Raw genomic sequence first — 23,622 nt, 5'->3', positions numbered from 1 at the left:
TGCAATCTCTGAGGCTGGCATTAATATAGCAAATTAACTGGTACAGAGAACTGATCTGAACTAAAAACTGTGGAAATATGTTATCAATGGGCAGATGATGAAATCTGACAATGATGGCAAGCTAAACAGCACATTTAAGTCCCCTCAAAAACCAGTCAGAGCTAGAGAGTACCTGCCCTTTGTGCCTCTGACACAGACCTGTTTGCTGTATTTATAAAATTTACACACAAAATGCACGCACTGTTACAAAATGTGTAAGTTCTGAACAGCAACATGCAAAGGAACTGAGCACCACTAGAACCAGAAAATCAAACAGAAAACCCCGGCCTGCAATGAGGTGAGAAAGGACTGATATCACAGCCACTCGGAAATCAGCCTGTTTCTCCTTGTCAGTGCTGCTGAGATGAGTGAGGAGCTGCCAAACACGAACTTCCAAAGGGATGCTGAAGGATGGGACTAGAAGTGGGTTTAGTTTGCAACTCCCTGCCTTGAAATTGCTCCAGTCAGGCCTGCTGAGTTAGTCCCCTGTGGATGCCACAGCTCTACAAGGTGGAAGCACTCCCAGCATCAGCACCAGCTCTCCAGCTTTGTCACTGTAATCAGAGTCTCTCCTGCCCTCACCAATTATCAAAGAACTGAAAGGGACAATTTCTTCAGGAACAGAGAGTGGTGATAGGATGGAAGGGGCACAGGCAAAAGATTAACCCAGTCCTACACAAGGAACAATCCTCATTAGTCTCCAGTATTTTCTGAGAGGACTTGCCAGCATTGCGTCATAAGAACAAATTTACAGATGAATTCTGGGTGTTATCCTGCTATTCACTATTAGATGGTCTCTCTGTGCATCATAATCTCATTTACAATAAACCCCCACATTTTTAAAACTGAACTTCTCTTAAAATTTCAAAACCACTGTCCAGTTCAGTCACTTGATACAAAAATGGACAAAAAACATAACGCTAAATTAAAATAAAGTCCTAAAGCTGGCCATTAATAAACAGGTTTCCCACACAAACTGAAAAACCAACTGGGAACTCCGAGTTCCTACCAAAAAGCCGCAATTCTAAGTATCTTGCAGCTTGTGAGGAACACTGGGGAGAACAGCTTACTTTTCCAGAATTCCATATTCTTCCAATGCTATGGGAAGAATGGCAAATGCAGTAAAAATTTAAGGAGGAGCCAATAATATTAATAGACAAAATGTAAACAAAGATACTTAAATTTATACTCTATAATGAATGCAAGACTAACTGGAATGGACCAACTGCCATACGTGACAGAGCCAAAAGCAAACCAACAGATCCAAGTAAAAAATAACACCAGTAAAGAAAAAATAAGGTTGTGGCCTATAAATACGTGCAAAAATTAAATTCTGAGTAGTAGTAAATCTTCTCAGTGATAGGGATTTTTGCAAAATATAGAGTTACAGTCTGACAGATCTGATGCAACTGGAAAAAAAAAGAAACAGTCCTGTCTTACTCTTGCCTTCATGCCATCTTCTCCATTCTGTTTCACAGGGAGGAATGGCAGCTATGTGTGTAAGGCATCTACAGACACCAGGGAATCCTGATCCAAGATCCCCCCCATAATGCACCTAAAACACATTTTTTTTAAAAGGGGGGGTGGGGAAAGAGATTTAAATAAAATAAATAATAAAAAAAAAAGTTTGGCAATAACATATTTTTGTGTTCTTTTAAATCACCAAGACAAACACAGGATTTTTCCTTTAGTCCCAGCTCAGTTTTCCAAAATAAAGACTGGGGAGATGGTAGCACTATCCCTCGTGGTCCCAGCAGCCAAGGAGCAGCTGAACAGCCTGGGACAGCCTTGGCAGGAGCTCGGCTGCTGCTGGTCAGGAGTGACTTATAAAGAGCCCATATTTCCACCTGGGCTCCATCACAGCCTGACAGGACTGAGCTGCTGCCCAGGGAGGAAGGGCCACAAGACAGTAAAATGCTGGTCTTCCCCACAAGGAGAAAAGCTGCTGCTCTGCAAGGACCTTTACTGAGCACCTGTAGCTCGAGCTCTCCCTAATCCTGCACAGCTCCAGGACTGCAAACCAGTAAGGCCACCTTTATTTCCAAGTGACCTCCACGAGCAGTGCACTGAGCACACACACCCCTCTGGCTGCTGCAGAAGCACTCACAGAACTCACTGGAATGGTCTCTGGGGTTACTCAAACTCACTGGGGATATTGTCTCTGAAACAGCCTAAAAAAATGGCTTGACAGCACCTCACCTGGGAAAGGTAATGACAGCCAAGCACCAACTCCCTCAGCAAGGCAGCACAAAATGAGCACCCCTGAGAGCCTCAGAGTTCCTCACAGGGACTGAAGGAGCAGCAGGTACAAGCGCTTGTGCATCAGTAGCAGCTAAGTTGCCTCTTACAGATGTGCCATACATTTAAGAAGAACCACAGATTTGTTTAGGTTGGAAAAAACTTCTAAAATCTTTGAATCCAACCACTAACCCAGCACTGCCTGCCCACTACTAAACCACGTCCCCAAGTGCCACATCTACACATCTTTAATTCCCTGAGGGATGGTCACTCCATCACTGCCCCGGGCAGCTGTCCCAGGGCTTGACCATCCTTTTTGTGAAGAAATTTTTCTGAATATCCAATTTAAACCTTCCCTGATGCAACTTGAGGTCATTTCCTCTCTTCCTGTCACTTGTTACCGGGGAGCAAAGCCCAACCCCCCCATGGTTACAACCTCCTCTGAGGGAGCTGTAGAGTGAGAAGGTCCCCCTGAGCCTCCTCCAGGCTGAGCCCCCCCAGCCCCCTCTGCTGCTTCTCATCAGACTTGTGCTCCAGACCCTTCCCCAGCTCCACTGCCCTTCTCTGGACAAGATCCAGCATCAAAATGTCTTTGCTGGAGTGAGGGACACAAAACTGCACACAGGATTTGAGGTGTGGCATCCCCAGGCCCTCACACAGGAGATGGTCACTGCCCTGGTCCTGCTGGCACAAGCCAGGATGCCACTGGCCTTCTTGGCCACCTGGGCACACAGTGGCTCATGTTCAGCTGCTGTGGACCAGCACCCACAGAAATAATGCCTTTTTCCTTGTGGCTGAGGCCCAATATATTAACAGCATCCCACGCAACCTTACCCCAAATTCTGAAAAGAGATTTCTCTCTTTTTTGTTCTCTGACCTATCCTACTGTCTCTTCAACAGCAAAGTACTCCGAAAAGCCCAAAAGACTTGAAACATGCTAATTTGTTTTCCATTACCTTAGCCCAATTCTTACTTGTTCGCACATTACACATCCCAGTGCACAAAGAGCTGCAGTGGCACAAATTGCTGTCTGCAGGCACTACCACAGCTGCTCCACATCTACACATTCAAAGCACACATCAGAGCAATAAACAAAGTCTCTGCTCGTATCACAAAGTCCCTTAAATACTCAGGCTGTTTATTTTCCTTCCAGTCCATTCCCATAAACAACGAAGGAAAAGCCATGACGTACACTTGGTAGTATTTTGTTGTGGGTACACGATGTTCAAAAGGAAAACTCCTGGTAAATACCTGCACATCAACATTAAACCCGCTCTGAACGAAAGGAATTAAGCATCAGTTATACCTTCTTTTTTTCCTCATGCAGTGAAAACTTTCAACACAGACAAGAACTTTTAACATAAAGGGAACTAGTTAGTTAGAAAAGCAATCCCTTTGATGTAGCAACACCTCCTCAGAAATACATATTTCCAGAAGTCAACTGAACTACATTTCTTCCACCATTAAACATCGTTATCTTGGTAGTATTAAATACTTAGAACTCAGTTATTACTAATTTGAAATAAGAGAGAAGTAAAACAAGCACGACACACAGAATTAAAGACCAGTACATAAAATAAAAACACTTTACCAGTCTTTAGACTGTCATTTTCTTCCCAGTCCTTGTAGAGCTCTGTTTTAGTCTTCATGAAGTAAACCTGTTTGTTTCTAGACCATATTCTAAATCAGTTTATCAGGAACGACCCGGGGAAAGTTCTCCTCCTCTGCTCGCAGCACCCCCTCCACACAACCCGAGCCACTCGACACGTGCTCCTTTTTCCAGACACGGCCCCTCCGCAGCTCCAGGAGCTGCAGCTCCTCCAACAAAGCTGCCATTTGTTACTGCGAGTGTCAGGCAGGCACCACGCTGGTGTTCCCCACCCCAGCCCACAGCCCCGCATTCCAGCTCATAATAAACAAAGGGATTTGAACAAACAGCCTCAGAGGCCGCGGCTCCTGTGACACTCTCGGCTAAGAATTCTTACTGGTATTTACCCAGCGCTGCAGGAAAAGCATCTCACTGAAAGGACTCACGAGAAATGGGGCTCGAAGTACCCTATTGCTGCTTTATTACTTCAGAAACCATGAAATTGAGTAACTCTAAAATACAATTTCTGTAACTGTTTGGCATTCCCCGAAGGCAGAATGGAGATTTTACGTATTTTCTGCTCTAAATTCCTTCATTGTTCTGGATATCTTGGGGACCTGAAACACCCGGTATGGCAGAAGTTGACAAGAAAGTTTTGGTTGATAAAAGAACAAGAATTCAAGATTTAAAATAGGCAGAATTCATCTGCATCCTCAAAACCTGGAAAACAGATCTCCATGCCAAATATTCCAGGACACACACACGAAGCCATTCTCCTGCAGAGATTTCAGCTCTCACACAAACAGCCAGCCGGTGTTTGCTGCCTGCAGCCAGGAACCAGCCAATTCCATCTCCCAGCCAATTCCATCTCTCTCCCAGCCTAAGGAAGTCAGGGCACACACACTACCTGACCCAGCACAGAAGACCTGCATGAGCTTCCAGCTGTTTGGGAAGCCAACTGAGAGATGGTCAGTGGGACTGGCACAGGTTACCCTGGGAAGCTACGGAGTCTCCATCCTTGGAGATGTTCATAAGCAACCTCAACGTGATCCTGAGCAACCAGCTCTGTGAGCAGTGGTTGGATCAGATGACATCCAGAGGTCCCTTCCAACCGCAACCATTCTGTGGTTTTCTTGTGCTCTGAGAAGTGTTAAAATGCCAGGAACACAAGACAGATCTGATCAAGTGTGTCAGACTATTCTTCCCCCACAGACTGAAAAAAAAAAAAAAAAAAAAAAATTTAAGTTCCTTCAATTGTTTTAACCTTCCTCCCCATCTCGCCTGGCTGAGCACCGAGCCTGGAAATGAGCAGCAGCTCCTTTGTCTTTACCCCTGATTGCTGCTCACGGATCCCACCCAAACCCAGGTGTCAATAGTTTAGTCTCTGGTCTCACTGTCAGTTTAGATTAAGCCAGTGCCACATCCAGCACCAGGCACCTGTCCCTCAAAAGCAGCCTTTTACTGCTGACATCCCTATGCCCAGAGCAGCAATCCTGCTGTACCAAAATCATCTTCCTCTTTGCTCATGGCAGAACAACTCAACTGGTTTTATAAAACCAGCTATTTTCTCGGGTTTTTTTTACCTGAGAGGGCATTTGTGGTGAGGATGAAAAGAACTCTCCCCCAACGAGCACAAGCACTTGTTCCAGGTTAACTCTCTCACAGGTAACACCTTCACCACTTGAAAACAACTTGCTTTTTAACATCCACTGGTGCTCTTCTACCACACGCTCCCCCAGGCAGCAACAAGCCGTATTACAGATATAGATATTTCCAGACATATATATATATATATATATACACAAACTGTAGCTATGCTAGAGCTATAGATACTGACACTTCTTGGAAATCTCTCAAGTTTAGCATGTCTATTTTTGTGGGTGTTTTCAAGCAGACTTAACACAGAGGAAAGATTTGGGCTGAACTGAATTTTTTCCCTCTTCCAAAGGCAAATAAAGGTAAAGCAGCTGGTAAAATTAATATATTGCATTATGCTCTGCACCAAAAAACCCTATTCCAACAGCAAAATACATGTACCCTCCCCCCATTCATCAGCATTTCTTCAGAGTAGACACTACTGTAGTTTTACAGCATGAGGAGTAACAGGTGAAAGATATAAAAGTAAAGATTTAACTCTGCTGAAGATGACTGCACTCTCCTCTTAGTGAAAAAATTGAGTTTCACTGTGGCAGAATAGCTGCAGTTTTGCAACATCTCCTTTGAGACGCTGCACAGCCACCAGTGGAAAATGGTCACTGTGGAGATTAGTATAATTAACTGCTGCTGAAAACTCCCTCCAAGCAATTTTAAAGTGATCCCCAAAGGACTCAAAGCAAGAGCAGGGAAAGCAAAGCAGCCCTGCTAAGCAATATTCCACAGAAGAAACCCGTGTCCAAACAAGAAATGAGAATTTTGTAGTCTATATATTGCAGAGAATTTAAATCAACTACCCAAACTACCTCGTTTTTAAGCAGCAATAAGGAAAGGACTTAGAGGAATTCTACCAATATTACTGCAACATGTCTATCACTGTTTTTAGTAACAGAGTCTTACTGATACATATTAATTAACAGAATACTGAAAGAATAAAACTCAGAATACACCAGCAAAAAAACCAGAAAGAACGTAATCTAATCAAATACAACTTGTCCGTGCACTTAGTCCTAATCTGCAATTTGTTTTTCTGCGTGTTTCACATAAATAAGTACACCTGAAAACTGAATCACCTCCATCAGCTCTGCCAGCAACTCACCAGCTGGAGGCTGCAATTGGAATGCTCATGTCATCACCTCACTTCTGAGCCTTATGAATGTCACCGCGCGGGTTACAAAGTGGAGTGACAAGATCTGGCAGGGTTCTACTGTAATTCCACTTTACAAAGTGTTTTGTGTGCAGTTACGAGCCAGAAGATAATTAATTTGCTGAAGGTTAACATAATCAATTGCAAAGCCACGAGAAAACCGTAATTGCCAATTTGCAACAAGCTACACTGAAAAGAGTAAGGGCAATTCTGAACAATGCTCCTTTCTTGAAAGAAAAGGGAAACATAAACAATGCACAGCCCACCCTCCTGCCCAGGACTCTGTCAACACAACCCAAAACATTTAGGGCAGCTCTTCATAGACTTCAATGTAAAAACTCGGCCTGGGTGTAATTTGGGGCTTGCCAGTATGTTCAGACTGGTCTGACTTGTGCAACAACCACCTAATGTGTTATGTCTAAGCCTAAGTCATCCTTTGTTCTCTCTTCCCAGGGGTGCACTTGGCATCTGGCCTTGTCATTAGTTCACTGCTGTTCTTCCTCACTGCTACCTAAGAGCAACGTCAGGGCCACAGAGAAGTGCTCCCTCACCTACACATTCCACCTGTCAGGAGACGCAAATACTCGGCTGATCTCAGTAACTGGAGCCCTCCAAACAGTTCCAGTGGTGATGGGAGCAGAGCTGCATCATCCCACTTTTCCAGGAGACACAGCCAGAGTTAGAACCCAGCAGCGGCGGAGCGGCACAGATCCAGCCTTCATGGAGAAACACGGGAGGGTTTCTGCTACGTGGAAATCATTTTCATGGTCTTCCACCAAAGATTAAATTTCCTGGAACTCCTACTGTGGCTAGAGCTGATCCTGCTGTACCATATAATCTGCTTCATCTACAGCCCATGAGTATTACTCCCACACTCCCCTGAAATCCATGACCTTTCCCAGCACTAGTCCAAGCCTTTATAATTAATGTCTTAATAAAATATGCTGCAAATCAGCTGCTGCATTATATGGTAGGATCAGACACTTAACCTCATCAGAAGCGCTACTGACAGATAAAAAGCAGGAAGATTACAGGAATTTTACCCTCAACCTAATATCAGTCAAGTCATTCTTTCATACCAGTGCTTTTTCAGGTACTGGTTATGATTTTATAAGCAAATTTAGCTGAAAAATGCCATGCTTTTTGATCCTTTGTACTTTTAAAGTGTATTATGTCTGCAGTTCCCAGAGGCTTTTGAAAACTAAAATATCCCTTCTGCACACTGAGGCTGCCTATACTTCTTTTCACTGTGACAGGCTACTAAACATACAGGCAAAACCATCTTTCAGCAAGATTGAACACAACCATTCCCTGCAATAAATTTCCCCTTCGTTTTCCAAATGCCATACATCAGGATGACATACATATAAAAAAAAAAATCACTTTTTTTTCCCAGCAACATAAATCAAAAGAACATAAAAAAATACTCTCTGAAATTCTAACATTATTTTCAGACATAATTTCAGATTTCCTGTTCTGAACATCTTCATTAGTGAATGTTTTCACAGCACTACGATTTGCAGTATCAATTGGAAGATATAATGGTTCTAATATTTTAGATTCTGACACAAAGCAGAACATTTCAGAGCCAGAGCTATGCCTCCCACATTAACAGACTCATATTTAAGTAGTCAGTTGCCACACTGCACTAATTATGTTAAGTCTCCTGATTATTCATTTTTATCTCAGCATTAGTCAAAATTAATGAACCCAACAATAATTATATTTTAAAATTCAGCATTAATGATGGGAAGTCTTAAAGCATCACTAAAATGACGCTCATACAGACTCTGGAAGAAACTTTTAAAAGGGGGTCTTCATTTTTGAGGAAGCTGGTTTATTTCTTCTGTAGGGCCAGAGAAGTTACAAAAGTTCCTCAGTTAACAAAATCTCATCTATATTGGTATCATTTTACTGGCTAAAACAAAGAGGTTTGCTCCTCTACACAGCCAATCTTTGACTGCACTGCCGTACCCACAGTCCAGCTCATCATTTAATTACACAGCCGATTTAACTGATTACAACAGGAAGAAAGGGAGGGTTTGTTTTTGTAATAGACGCCATTCCGCCACTTAATAAGACTAAAAGAGCTCCGAGCCAGCTCAGAAAGACACACAGCGCTCACTCGAGGCGGCAGGAGCAGAACCTGAAGGGGAAGGAGCAGCGGCTGCCCCCGCGCTGAGCTCCGGCCGAGCCCGGGCTGCTCCTCCCTACCCGAACCTGCCCTGAGACCCGACAGGGAGCGTCTGCAAACGCAGCGGATGAGCAGCCCCTGACAGAGCCAGCTTTTGCTCACCTGCACCAGCTGCACAAGGACTGCCAGCCTACAACATTTCTGCCTTCTCCTGGAACACACAGCATGGAGTGCTCAGGAACTGCTCCTTCCCCCCCCCCAAAAAAAAACCCAGCCTGATCCCCAGTCCACACCTCAACCTGAGTGTCCTCTCCGGGCACAGCCCCTGCATGGGAGGACCTCAGGATTTATTTTCATAAGCTCAGTTTCACCTCAACACACACACACACACAACAGGAAAATAAAATCTTAAATACTGCTAAAATTCTAGCAGGATGAAAAAACCATTTCTTGCTTTATTCCAGCAAAAGCACGTTGCTGTAGTTACTACAGGCTGCTGGGCAGGCTGTTGGGATCCCATTCCATAGAGTGTGGATCTCAGTCATCCCTCCACCTACCACCGGGATACACTGAAGGAACCATCAGAAGTCAGAGAGGAGCTGTGAGGCCCCTCTCTCTTCAACTCTAACTATAATCTTAACATATTTGAAGTGTTTCCACAAAAATAAAAATGCTGAGTGAGTTGCACACTACAGCTCTGCTCACCGTAGCTGAACAGCTTTCTTCAATGGCTGTCTCTGAGCTATTCATCTTGGAGCAGATAAACATTCTAACTGCAGTAATACCCTAAGTACAAATAGGATCCTCTGAGTGAATCCTATGGAAAGTCTGAATGGCACCAAGATGCTCCCGTGACACTAAACCTTCTCTTGGTGACTAGGATAAGTTTCACTAAGACCCCAGAAAGACATGAAGGCAAATTTAGACACCTGCCTGCTTGTAACACCAGTCATGTCTACACAGCATGGGGCTGCTCTGAAAAAAACCTGAGTCATCAGCTCCCTCTAATATCTGTCACTCAATTAAAAACTAAAATGGCATTTGGGGACAGGGGGAAAACACTGAAATCTCCTGTGAGCATTTGAAATCATCTTAACTGTCATCCATGCACTAGATCCCTGTTTTTTATGTTTATAAAGAGGTTATAAGAAGGGCTGGAGGAGTAAAAGATAACCAGAGGAAGGGTAAACAAGTTTGTCTGAACGGCAGCAGAAACAGGGGAAGTTTCTTCATCCTTGCTACGAGAAAAGGAAGTTGCTGATAGACAAGAAGGTTCTGTTGTTTTCAGTTTCACTGACTGAGGGCTGGTAAACAAAACCAAGTAAACAGCCACGGCATTTCCCGTGCAAGAAGGAATTAGGGCCTCCCAGGCTGTCCTGGGTCTGGGTCCCAGCCTGAAGCCGAGGGAAAATGGCATAGGGGCTGCAGGAAATCCCAAAGCCACAATTTGAAATACCAGTATTAATTTGTTTGCCCCCATCTAGTTTGCATCAGCTAAAGCCTTTATCAATATAAAACAGCTTCAGAGTTTGGTTAAAACAATCCAAAGGGAAAAAAAAAAATCAAACTTTGTGGCTGTTTATACACAAACCAATGTACCAGTAACAGAAACCTTCTGCCTAGGTTATATCCACCACCTTTATTTCAATCAGTTCTTGCTAAATGTAACATCCAATTAGTTTTCAGATTTAATTGATCCCTGCACCTCAGGACAGCCTGGCATTTAAGCACAGACAAGGTGAGATGCCACTGAGGTCAGGCACAAAGCTGGAGCAATGCAGGACCACAAAACAAAAACCACAAGGCATTTGTTTGAACAGCTGATTTTAAAAGATAACACAGGTTGATCAGAACAGAATGTTCCAAAGAGGTCATAAGCCTCCTTCAAGTATGAGATCACAGCGAGAGGCACCATTTGGCTCATTCTGAAAATGTTTTTACAAATATCCGGCGGTCACTTAAGACAACAATTATTAATTTATTCTGCTGGTGTAAGGAAACAATTACTTTAGCAATCAGTGCATTAACAGACGTATCACTAACACTTTCTTTCAACTGGTTGAGAGCAAGATAAACACTGAGGTACCTCAGTAGAACAAACCCACTGTCAAGTTCTCAGTGCTGCTTCTCTCAAAATCAGGAGTTTTATTTCAGTACTGATGCAAAATGAAGAGCTACAAACACACAGAGCAAACACCTTAACGAGTTTTCTGTTGCAAGACAAACACGAGGTTAATTTTAGTCGAAGCCTGGTGCACAGGCATCGAGCAGAAAATCCATTTATTTGTTAATGCTTAAGTCAATAATGCACTAAACCTACTAATGAAGATCCACTTTGTAACCACTACAGTCTGTTTAGGGGGGAAAAAAATTCCAAAACAATCAAAAGCAAACTACCCATAACCCAGAAAAATCTGACCACTTGTCACAGACTCTCATATCTCAACAGTAAACCACCTGAAATGGCTAAAAAGCAGTTTTGAACTCGGTACAGAGAAAACGTCTACTTCATCTAATGCAAACACTGCAGTACTTTGGCAACACCTATTCCAAGCTCTAAATACAAGCAGCAGCTGCAGATACAGAACTTACAGGTCAAAGCTCTTGCTGTGCCTAAACTGCTTTTAAAAGCTGCTTTTGACCTGGAGGTGTAGCCATGGTGTCAGACAGGGAACCTTCCCACCACGTGCAACACTCACTCTGAAATTCATCGACTTCACATGAAAGTTCAGCAAATTCAAGCCTCACTGAAGATAAACCCAAAATGACTTGCAAGGGAAAAACGTCTTGGCTATCAACTGTGTTTCCCTCTTACAGCCAAAGACATTCCTTCAGTACTTACCAAAATCCCAACTTTGCATTTCTGACGTTTCTACAAACCAAGCCAAAGCATGTCCTGGAAACAAGGACCTGTGATGCAGTAAAACCAAGGCCCTATCCCTGCAAAGGTACTCCAAGAAGGTCTGGCAATAGCACAGGAAATGAAGAGGATGAACATCATAGAATTTCCTTCAGTTACAGCACTTTGGAAGGATTAGGAGTTATTACTCCAGGGGCTTCAAACTTGATGAAAAGCCTTTCATCAACTCTTCCCTCTTCAGCAGTACAGTTGTCACCTGCCAACACAGAAGGCTCAATGTGAGGGGAAAACACCAAATATTTCTCCTGTTTGAGTTTTCTGAAACCAGTTAATTTAACAACAAACAACTTGTTATGACAGCAAGTGTTTGAGCAAATTCATAAACAACTCAGCCTCCCTTTTAAGGCGGGGAGAAGCAGCACAGATAATTTTCAACTTAAGTTTATTTTACCATAATCCACCCTGAACACAACAGCTCTTGGGGTGTGTTAGTCATCTGTGCAAACTTCCCTGTACTAAGTCTAGAAGTCCTGTTCACTGGTTTTCTCCTTCCCTACCCTCACTTTCTTCCCTGGTGTATGAAAATCCAGGGGGTGTAACCACTGAACGCTATAAAATTACTCACACATACCCTTTATTTGCCACCACCCACCGTTCGGGAAGAGCACGAAACCTAAAACCTGACAACAGGAACAAACAGCTCACACTGCTGTGATAACGGGGGCTATAAACACAGAGGAAAAGAAAAGCTGCAGAGAGTACTTTGTACCTGAGGCACAACAGGCTGTTCAGTCCCAGGGGAACATTCAGGCCACCTCAGACACATCATTGACAGATTTCTCTGAACACTGAGTCAGCTGCACGCCCCGGGAAGTTCTGCCCCCATCAGAACACTCTCACCAACAGCCCATTACTCTTCAGGTGCTGTTGAGCCCAGGAGGCTTCACTGAATCACCTCCAACGCAGACCAAACCCCTTTCTTCAGATAAACACACAGGATTTTAAACGAAAGCACCAGACAAATACACGGATTTGCGACTCAGCTGATGAGGCTTTACTAAATCAGAAGTCTTTAGAGGGAATGTAAATGCATGCTGCTGTCTGATGGGCCAAATGTACTCGGGTGCTGTGGATGCAGGTGGGGCTGGAACACACTCTCTCAGAACTGCAGGTCCAGCCCAGGCTCAGCTCAGCTCAGCCACTGCAACCTTTACCCCGACCCTCAACACCCTGCCAGGGCATCGACCTGGATAATTGTTCTCTGGTAACGACACCTCCTGACACTGCAAAAGCAGAACAGTGAGAATTTACGAGTCAGAAATAACGACAGGACAAATGCAAACAATATGAAAAGAGGATACAGAAAGTGGGGGGGGGGGGGGGGGGGGGAGGGGGAAGCGTGATGTTTTATTTAAGGAATGATATTTTAAGAAGATGATGCAAAAAACTTCCAGAATATAATAAGCTGTCAAGTTAAAGCATTTAGGGGTCATCACCAGTAAGGGGTAAGGGACTTCAAGCCAATGGACAGGGATTTTAAAACTATCTCACATCACAGGTATTTTAATGCACAAAACCACAAGTAAGAAACCCAAATATTAAATTAATTAAAAAAATTAGCTGCTCTAAGTTTTTACTGCCTTGTTGTAGAACTAATTCCATCAGATTTGAGAACCTATTTTCTCACTGCCTTGTACCCCATACATGAGATCAGCACTATTTTCTATCCCTCTGGACACACAAACAGTGCTGAAATGGAAAAAAAAAAATAAAATAAAGAGTCAAAAGCCTAAGGGAAAAGTCACAAAGGCAAAAAAGGGATCCAAAACAACTGCACACGCTTAGAAAGATGAAAAAGAAACAGAAGAAATGGAATAAGAATGGGCTATGCCACAAGTTAGTGGGAAGGGGTCTAGTGAACTAGAATTTTCCATATAACTAAAACAACCACCACCATAAAAGAGAGAAAAGCACAGTTTTTGTCCAAAGCCACACAACTGAGGCTTCTGAAAGAACTTAACAGCACAAAAGGAACACAAATTAGGTGACTCTAAATTAGCTTCACTTTAAAATCATGACACTACCTTCTGGGTAGCTCCAAGTTAATCCCTAAGGATTCCACACACAGGGAACTGTCACATTTATGATCTTCTGCAGTGGCCTGACTGCCAGATACAGCTGTGTGGCCACTTCAGGGCAAACACGGCGAAGTTCTCGTTCTTAGACCTCAAAAGCAGCTACTTCTCAGGAACTGGAATGTCACTACTACCCCAGCACCCTGATGTATCATTTATCTGTCGGAATTTCAAGTTCAAGCTTCTAAGTTCATATAAACAGAATCCCCAACAGGTCCCTTTCATGTGGGACTGCAGGATTGAGACCAAATTTTAATTGAAGGACTGCTCACATTTGTGTCAGAATAAAGAAGTTTGTTTCCCACTCTTGTTTCCCAGGTTGGGACACAAACTCATCTGCAGTTTTTTAATTGCAGAGGGGAAAAAAAAAAAGTCATTCAAAATAATAAAAGAACTGAAATAGTTTTCATGTTACAGCAGTTTTGTAACATCTTTGTATTAAAATAAATTATTCCCAAATATGAGTCTGTAAGATTTATTTTCTTTTTAGTTTTTAATTGGAAACAACTGTTTTACTGCTAACCAGAAATCTATGAACTCAACTGATGAAAGCTGCATGACAGATAAAAAGCAGGCAAAAATAGGCTGGAGATGAGAAATGCAAAATGATGCAGAGAAGTTTTTTTAAATTAAAAAGTAAGCAGAAATTGCCCAGAAAGGCAGCTTAGTTAAATAAACATCAAATAAATGTTGTGTCCCCTGCAACCACCTCACATTAACCCTAATTCAGTTATCTTTTCTCCAAGCTTCTCCTGTCGTGCCATTCCTCTAGATATGATGCAAGAGAGATGTGTTGAGGTTTCCTAATGGTAGCAATGACTTTAGCGGTTTTAACACCACCTGAAATTGCCCCAAAAATCCACTGTTGTACCAATACATAGTGTTTCAAAACCAATTAATAAACATTATGTTAAGGAGCTTATTAAATGTTTAATTTGTTTTTAGCACAGATTTTACCCAGTAGTATATTAAGAGAGCATAAAGGAAAAATGTAGGAGGACATCCCTGAGACATCCAGTCCTGGATTTACAGCTCTTGGCACTGCTGGTGGTCTCCAGCTCTCCTGGAAGTCGCTGCTGTGGGCAGGGCTGGTAAACAGGATCATGTGAGTGCCCTGCAACCTCCCACGGGAAAAGGCCGAGTGCTCAATTCACTCCCACGGCCATCACAACATCCCCAGCACTTTAGGGGAACTTGGATGAGGGAGAACCACAGGAACACAGGCCTGCACAGTTTATCTCTGTCCACATCCTCAGCGTTGCTGGAGTAGGTTGATCCTTATCTGGGTGCCAGGTGCCCACTGAGCTGCTCTCACTCCTCCTCCTCAACAGGACAGAGGAAAGAGGAAAAGCTCGTGGATCAAGATAGACAGGGAAGTCACCAATCACCCTCATGAGCAAAACAGACTTGGCTTGGGGAAATTAATTTACTGGCAGCTAAAAATAGTAGGATGGGGACAAACACAGCATTCTTCCCAGGCTCAACTTCATTCTTTAATGTTCTCCCCATCCTGGCACCGGGGGATGGGGAATGGGACTTGCAGTCAGTCCATAGCAGTTGGTCTTTGCTGCTTCTTCCTCCTCACACTCTTCCCCTGCTCCAGCATGGGGTCCCTCCCACAGGACAAAGTCCTTCACAAGACTGTTCCACTGTGGGCCCTTCCCGCCAGCTGCTGTTCCTGCCAGAAAACCTGCTCCTGTGTGGGCTCCTCTCTGGGAACCAGGAGCTCCAGCACGGGCTCTCCACAGGCTGCAGGATGTGTCCCTTCAGGGCACATCCATTTGTTCAGAAGGAGGGGACTCCACAGTTGGATCTCTGTGCCCTCCTTGTTCTGCAGGTCTCCAAAAGCTGCCAAAGAATCTCTGCTCTGGGGCCTGGAGCAGCTCCTCCTCCCCCTCCTCCACTGAACCTTGGGGTCTGCAGAGTTGATTCCCACACATTCTTCTCGTCCTCCTCTCTCACAACTGCTGCACTGTGGTTTTTATCCTTGCTTAAATATCTTCCCCAGAGGTGCCACCAACTTCACTGATGAGCTCAGCTTTGGCCAAGGATGTTCTGCAGCAAGGTGGATCTGGCTGTGTCCAACACAGGAGACAGGCCCTGGTCCCTTCAAACACAGGCCACCTCTGCAGCCCTGGCTACCAAAACCTTGCCGTGGAAGCCCAAAACAGGGGCCAGACAGAAACCTTCCCATGAATTCAGCATTTAATCTCGAGAGGCAGAGCACATACAAACCCAGGCCATAAATGTCAGTCTGCAATACATTCATGCACAATCTCTTGATCCCCTTTCTGCCCCTGAAATACCAACCCTACCAGAAATTCCGTTTATAGGAAAACCTGTTTAGGATATTCTATCCAATGTCAAGCTCACGAATCTGGGGTAAAAGACTGCTGATGTTCCATGCAATTCTCTAAACAGCATTTTAGTCTGAACTAGAAGAGCACTCCGGAGCAAAGCTCCAGAGCATCTCTATTTACTGTTCTCCAGTTTGTGCTGGGAAGTGACTTGGAAGGATGGAAAACTGGAATCCTTCCAGGTTCAACTATCTGCGAGACACACTCCTACCTCCAGGTTATGTTGTGCCCAAGGAATAAGGCTGAGGTTTGAGCTAGACCTGGGAAAACTGCCGAGACACAGAGGGATGTTGGAGTCACAGCTCTCCACACTCCTGGCCCTGCTGTGTGAAATGCACGGCCCGGGCCCCAGTGCAGTTGTCCTCTGATTTGTGTTAAATGTGTTTGCTCATTCTTCCCTTCAGAGCTTATCTGCACTATTTATAGAATGGCTTTACATTCTTATTAGTTACCAGACAATGATTTTTAATACATGTTCCATCACTACAAATAGTCTTCCGTGAAGCTTTCCAAATTATGCAAAACAGGCAATTATCACTGCACAGATTAGAAGGTCATTCCAACGCCTATAAACTAAATAGTAATGGGAATTGGAGTCTGTGTAGCTTATTTTCTCTTTCATCTACAGATTTGGCAAGCTCCAGAGTAGCACTCATCCCACATATTCTAAAACCTTAACTAGGGTACTAATTCACAGCTGAAAATTGACAAAAAACATTTCTATTGATCTGTGTGTGTCTGACTTGTGCAGCGTGTGCTCCACACCACCGTCTGAACACAACCCTGACGTGACACAGTGGCTTCAAGACTCGATGCAGCTGCAGCATAGACGGGGAAATTTTGCAAAACACGGTAAAGTCCTTTCAATGTACAGCTGCCATCAGAAAAAGGAAAGGATTAGTCAGGTTTTTTCTTTATGGGAGGAGAAAAATGAGGACACGGAGCAACGGTGCAGCCGTTTATCCACCACACAGCAAAGTGCAACGCCTGAGATCAGCAGGACAGAGCACGCTGGGGAGCCCTGGAAGCATCCCAGAAACACCCAGCGCTTGAAAATGATGAAGAATTGTTCCACTAATCCAAACAACGTGACTTTAAGTGGAACAGAAAATATTTCTCTAGAAAAGATCACAGCGTCTGCAAGTTACTGAAGTCCCTTCATTAGCACAAACAGTATTTCCTTTTCTATCAGCAAGAGGAAGTCTCAGATCAAGGCAACTTCTCACGTTCCACTTGAGACCTGTGAACTGCACTATAACCATGTCCTTCAGACTACTGCTCTTTCCCACTCAAAAATGAGGTTTAGCAGCAAAAGCCATGCTTCCATTCTAACTGTGACAGGAACCAGTGAACCAAAATTATTAAAATTAAAATTTTGAGGGATCTATTTGTAAAAAAACAAGCCTGAAACTTAGCCTTAACCTCCGCAAGATACTCCTGACTCATGGAAGATTAAAAAACGCTTGGAGAGTGCCTTTAGTCAAAATATTTTGGGGGGAAAACTAGCACATAGTATAGACCAGCAGACATGGTGAAACTTGCCTATTCACACTTGTATTCCCCTCCAAATGTCTGCACATTCATCTTGCCTGGTATATTAGCTAAATCTCAAAAGAAAAATGTCTCATCTAAAAAAAAAAAAACCCAAGAAAAATAAAACCCAAACCATTTTCCCCTTCAGTTTCCAGGGAATAAAAACATTTGCCAGTCAATAAACGCAGACAGTTTTGTGCAATCTGATTGACCCACAGCTCCCAGGCCTTTGCCATTTGCTTCTGGAAAAACAAAGGGCAGGAAGGTTCCATTTGAACATTCCACAGTCAGAGAGAACTGGTGCCTGCACTGATACAGGGAGAGGAAGGCACAGCCATCACTGACACCACTCCAACAGGAACGCTGAGAAAAAGACATTTGAGTTTTAGACTCTGAAATAGAAACCTGTTTTTCCAATGATGAATTAAACCAGAAGGAAATAGAGATTTCTCTTCATTCCAGATCCCACTTACACTTCATTAATATCTGCATTACACTATAACAGTCCCAAAAAGGCTGCTCATGTGCCACAGGAATGGAGGGAGCATCTGGATGGTGATAACGTGCTGAAAGCACAACAGTGCCATACAAAAAAATTACTGTTTGCAAAAAACCCGACCCAAACAAACGAAAAAAACAACCAGCACACACACAGAGGGAAGGGAGGGAGAAAACATCAACCATTTGTTTGTGTTGCCGTGTTATAATGCTACAGAAAATAGTAGTAGGGAAAAAAAAAACCAAAAAACAAAACCCTGTATCACCTGGGACATGATGCAGAAGATAGTAGGGTTTGTTCCTTGAGGAAATCATTCCCACCAAGGATCTGCCCCCTCCAGGTACAGCTAAAAAAATGCTTCGTTAGCTGCTTTATTAGCACAGAGACAGCAGCAGTCTCAGGCATCTGTGTACTTATTTTCTCATTTCCACCAAGAATTTAATTAACTGACAGGAATTAAGTTTTCTGTTTGATCTGGAATTCAGTTCAAATTAACATTTTTATGGATAGTTTAATACTAATGCTGACAGATAATTTCCTTTAGAAGAAACTGCCTGGACCTATGACCAGAAGGATGAAACAGAGGAATCTAATCCAGCGAGAAACCAGTATTTTTATTTGCTGTTAGACAGAATTAACTAAAAAACTTGGCTGTGTTAGCTGATTGGAGAAGTCTGGATGTTTTCCTTACAAGCTATACCAAAAGATCTAGAAGCTGAACAGGACAAAAATGCTTGGAGAAGCCAGCTAAGATACGCAGGGAAGTTGTGAAAGGCCAATATACACCAAAGCACTGTCCCAGCCACCCAAGTGCTGCAATTATCTGCTGGAGAAAATGTCCAGCCGGGGGCCTTTCACTTGGAAATGTTCACCACATTTGAAGTTACAGAAAACAAACAGACAAACTAATTAGCATTTATCTCCACGCTGTTGCTTAATCCTATCCAGTGCAACTTAACAAGCAAAAGCATCACCTTTTCAAGCTGTAATGAATAAATTCTGTACAAGCTTCACAACTTCACAACCAAAACACGGAGAATGGCATGCAAATTTAACATTAAATTCCAAGTTTCGTGAGTATGAGGATAAAGTACCAGAAACTTAACAATTTAAGGCATGAAAAAATAAGGTGATCCCTCATTCCTCAAATATGCATATTTAAAAGGCATAAGTTTTTCTTCAAGGAAAGGAATATACTCTGTTGTGTCAAATAACGTCAGCATTACGCTTTGAGGGGCAACAAGAAGAAGAAAGTTGTACATGCTTGCAAACAGCATATGCACAATTACCATCTCACCAAAATCTAAGTCAGAAAAACATGTGCACCTGAACTACAAAAATGCCAGACACAGACTGAGGTTTGTTTTTCTGGGTCCTTCAGGCAGAGCTTCTTGGCCTTCTCCCAAAAGTCTCCAAACCAAAACTGCGATGTCTGGGCTGTCAGCTGTAAAATTCACACAATGACAGAAGTAAAGGAGCTGCCACGGAAGGAAAGGCACAGCACACACATCCTTCTGCCCCGTTCAGGTCTGGCTCTCTTGCAAACACGGAGGGCAAACGCCTCGGGCAAAACAGAATCCGTGTCTGGGCTGCAGTCACTGAAACCAGAGAGCCAAATATGCTCATCCAGCAGCTCAAGCTCAAAACCATGAAACCACTAACCTGCTCAAATGTTCAGCAAAAACCTGAATTAATCCCTAACTGTCCTCTTCTTTCAAGGAACCCAGTAATCACCCAGCTGCCAGGTTCCTCCTGCTGTGCTGAAACCAGGCCAGGCTTTGCAGATCCCTTTTACTTGACATTTGATTGTCCTTGCACAGACTACAAACAGCAACTACAGTGGGTGTTTAAAGAAAAAAAAAAAAAAAAAGACAACACAAAAAATCCCACACCACACACAGCAAGTCAGATCAGCTTCATAGAGGCAGACACAGCTGAGCAGATTTATACCAAAATGAAGGTCTGTCCCATCCAGCAGAAACTTCACTGTGAACCTGTTGTGCTTTTCCCTGCACACGGTTCCTTACTCTTCCTTCTTTTTCAAAATTACTTTTATAGGAATATTTTATGTTAAGCTCCCACATTTCCTAAGTAAGAAAGCTAAAACTGTATTCCAGGATCATTGAGAATATTACAGATGACTAATATTTAGAGGTTCAGGGTCACACCTTCCCAAAAAACCCCAAGACTTATTGGAATAACAAATCAGGGTATGAAGCTGGAGATGAGTCGCCTTTGCTGTGCTCACCTGCTGGTAACTGGCTTGTTTCAGGTGACTAACATTGCTGCATAAAAGAGAACATGCAGTACTTCATTTTCCTGTAGCTCCTCTGTAGATAAATGAATTCAAGCTGTCTGTATTCATTTTGTTATGCCACAGATCAATTCCCAAGATACAACATCCCCGTACTCTGTTAAATGATGCCACCCACCTAATAACCAAATAAACAGGCACTTAAGTCAGTCATTAACAGCTACATATGGCAAAGCAGCACCACGACCTTTCCTAATCACTGCAGCTGCCATCACACAAGTGAGGAAAATAAAATTACAAATAAAGTAAAAAAAGGCAATAAAACGTCAGGATAAGAAACTCAACAGAAAGGGCACAATGTGTGTAGACCCCATGAAAGGTGTTACTGCCTAAAGGGAGAGAGATCAAATGCCAGCCACAGAAATAGGAGTATTTTACGTAAAAACACTGCCCTGTGTGTCCAGTTGAAGAATGATCCAACTGTGCTATCACTTGTTCATGGCTGCACCATCCTGAGGTGAATTCCTCACACTCCCGCAGAAGGAAGTCCCAGCAGCACTTCCCACCAGCATCAGCACCACTGAAGGAAAGTTTTCCCCATGGATTCGGTCACATCCTACTGCTGGCTCCTCCTTGGAGCTGACATGAACCTTTGTGGATCTGCATCAGCAACTGGATTAGTCCACCAGGATTCTGGGAGCTCCACAAGAACCAGAAGTGCAGCTTCCCAACCCCCATCACTACATGGCTACACAAAGGCTTGGGAAGAGCTCTGTGGGGATTTGGACTGGGATGAGGAGACAAAGCGAGCAGCAGAACAAGGCAGGAGGAGTCATTTCTGGTGGCATTAATTATTTGTGAAAACACAGCTGAAACTTTAATACAAGTGTCAGAAGAACCTGTTGAAACACAGTTAAATTCTGTCCCATTGGTAGAAACTGAGCCATGGTAAATAATGAACTGAAGCTGTACATGTACTGAGGAGCTGCAGAATACAATACTTTGCCTGCTGTGGGCAGAATTTCATATTAAATGGGGAAAAAAAAAACACCTCCCTGCTTGCAGCTCACTGAAGAACTTGTTAATTTTTATTAACTTGGCCTACCTTTAAGAAAAGTAATTTGAGGACAGGTCTAGAAAAACCTTCTAATCCAGCTTTTATCAGTTAAAATACTCCACCTGGATTATAACAGTATTATGTGAAGAAAATAAAAAGAAAATTCAGGTAACCTGGGAACCTCCCATAAAAGGCAAATTCTCAGCCTCCTGTGCAAAGATCTTGTAACAAACAGAAAAATTAAAGAGACTGAAGAGAGTTTCTGACGTAGCTGCCTCAAGAGAAAGCACTTGATTTGATTCTGCCTTTCCTCTACTATCACCAAAGGGAACGAGAAAACACCGAGGCTGGTATTGATGTGGGGCCTTTATCTTATTTTCTCCACCTTGCAATTAATCCCCTCGGTCCATGCCAAAAGAAACAAGCCAAAAAAGACTGTCCATTTCTTGCCAAGTCTGAGTCCAAAACACAGGATTCCACCCCAGTGAATCCAGGCAGTAACTTCCCAAGTGGGCACTGCATCAGCAACTGGATTTGTTAATGGAGATGATCTATTGCTGGAGAGTTAAAACCTGGTTATCCTTGGCTGGCCCAACCTTCACACACCTCACAGGCCCAACTACTGCAGTGACCAAACATGGGCCTCCTCTTGCAGTCCATAAAAACAAATACCAAACCAAAAGTTTTCTCCACAGGCATCTTTCTCTCACACTGAAACGCTGCATCCCTTTTTAATTCTGGGGTTTCAATTTAGTTGTCCCATCTGGTAGAGGTATTTTAATACAACATCTCTTTTTATATCCTAACATCAAGGTGATGTTGCCAATTAAGTTTTGCTGTGGCCATCTGTAAGAGGGAGGAAAGAAGTAAACATGAGTATTTCTTTATTAATTTTAAATAACTTGGATTTCAATCAGGATTTTAGGGATGGAAAAAAGAAAATAAATAATAGATTTATATTCTACATGGACTTCTCTAGGAGAAGTAACATTTGAACTATTTTTTAAAATTCTGAAAGATTTCAGCACCTGTAGAATGTCTGGCTTTGAATCAGAATGCTTATCAAGAGAATTTTATACTGGCACGAGTTAGAATTTTATCCAAAGAAGACAGACTTTCATAATTCATTAAAAGAAATTCAAGTATTCAAAATTTCTTTACAACTTCATGTTCACCTTCAGACTCAGAGCATGTAAAGTGTTACCCCTTTGACAATAAGTGGACTGGAGGCATTTTTAAAACTGACTTGGTATTATCGAAACATGGGGAGGGTCTGGGGTTTCCCCAAAACCAAAACTCATAAGAAGCAGACCCAAAACTCTACACTCTCAGCTTCACTGCAATTGGAAGACTATGCAACACAGTTATAGGACCCTTTCTCCTTAAAGTTCAAACAATTCAATTTTTAAACAGCACAAGATTAAAGAACAGGATGGGAAAGTGAGACATCCTAAACCAAAACTTTGTTTAGCTCCCTGCACTTTTATCACTAAGGAAGACTCCGAGGCTACCAAAGGATTTTCTATTGTCAGCCTCAACAGCCAAGGAGTGAAGACAAACCCACAGGACTTGAACTGGGAGATGAGGTGGATACTCATGCTCACACTGCCTCACTCTTGGCAGGATGCAGTCCTGTAAACCACCTGTTTATCACCATCTTATGATACAGAAAATTAAATTTAATTTAACTGGTGGCAGAGGTCATGGCCACAATGAAAACAAACTCTGGCCTGTAAAAAGCAAAATTAGACTCGGCAAGTCTGGCAGGCTGTTCAATTATCCCATTAAATCCACATTTCAATCCATGAAATGTTAGTAATGGGGTTCTTTCAAACTGCATTTCGCAGGAATTTCTTCTGCAGGGATTGAATTTGCTTCTCCACAGCAGCTTTTCTTACCACAGGGCTTATAACAAGCTTCTGGTGTCGAATGATGGATGCTATTCACCCTGTTTCTAGGACTCAGTCTGGAAATAAATCTTGGGAAAACTGGAGGCCAGAGGGATCCTTTCCCCCACAACCTTATTTACTACTTATAAAAACAGTTATATGCTTAGGACATTCAGTCTTAAAGAAGTTTTAAACTTGGTGCTGCATATGAAACACGCAATCAATACATGGTGTTCCTT

The 23,622-nt window shown here is 43.0% G+C and overlaps 1 protein-coding gene across 5 annotated transcripts in view; it reads right to left on the bottom strand.

The window, feature by feature from the left end:
* USP6NL (USP6 N-terminal like) overlaps positions 1–23,622 on the bottom strand; it is a 112,693-nt gene that overhangs the window by 61,909 nt on the left and 27,162 nt on the right. Inside the window, exon 1 of one of the 5 annotated variants that reach the window (XM_027897552.1) lies at positions 3,869–4,040. The exons of the other annotated variants lie outside the window; for them this stretch is intronic. Coding sequence (XP_027753353.1) covers positions 3,869–3,926 — 58 coding nt within the window. The 5' untranslated portion in view covers positions 3,927–4,040. Of the gene's footprint in view, positions 1–3,868; positions 4,041–23,622 lie in introns of those variants that run through there. 5 annotated transcript variants of the gene reach the window in all.

Source organism: Empidonax traillii, unplaced genomic scaffold (assembly GCF_003031625.1).
Source record: "Empidonax traillii isolate 1590-97213 ecotype Southwest subspecies unplaced genomic scaffold, ASM303162v1 scaffold549:size456157, whole genome shotgun sequence".
NCBI lineage: Eukaryota > Metazoa > Chordata > Aves > Passeriformes > Tyrannidae > Empidonax > Empidonax traillii.
This window is presented reverse-complemented; position numbering and strand designations above follow the sequence as displayed.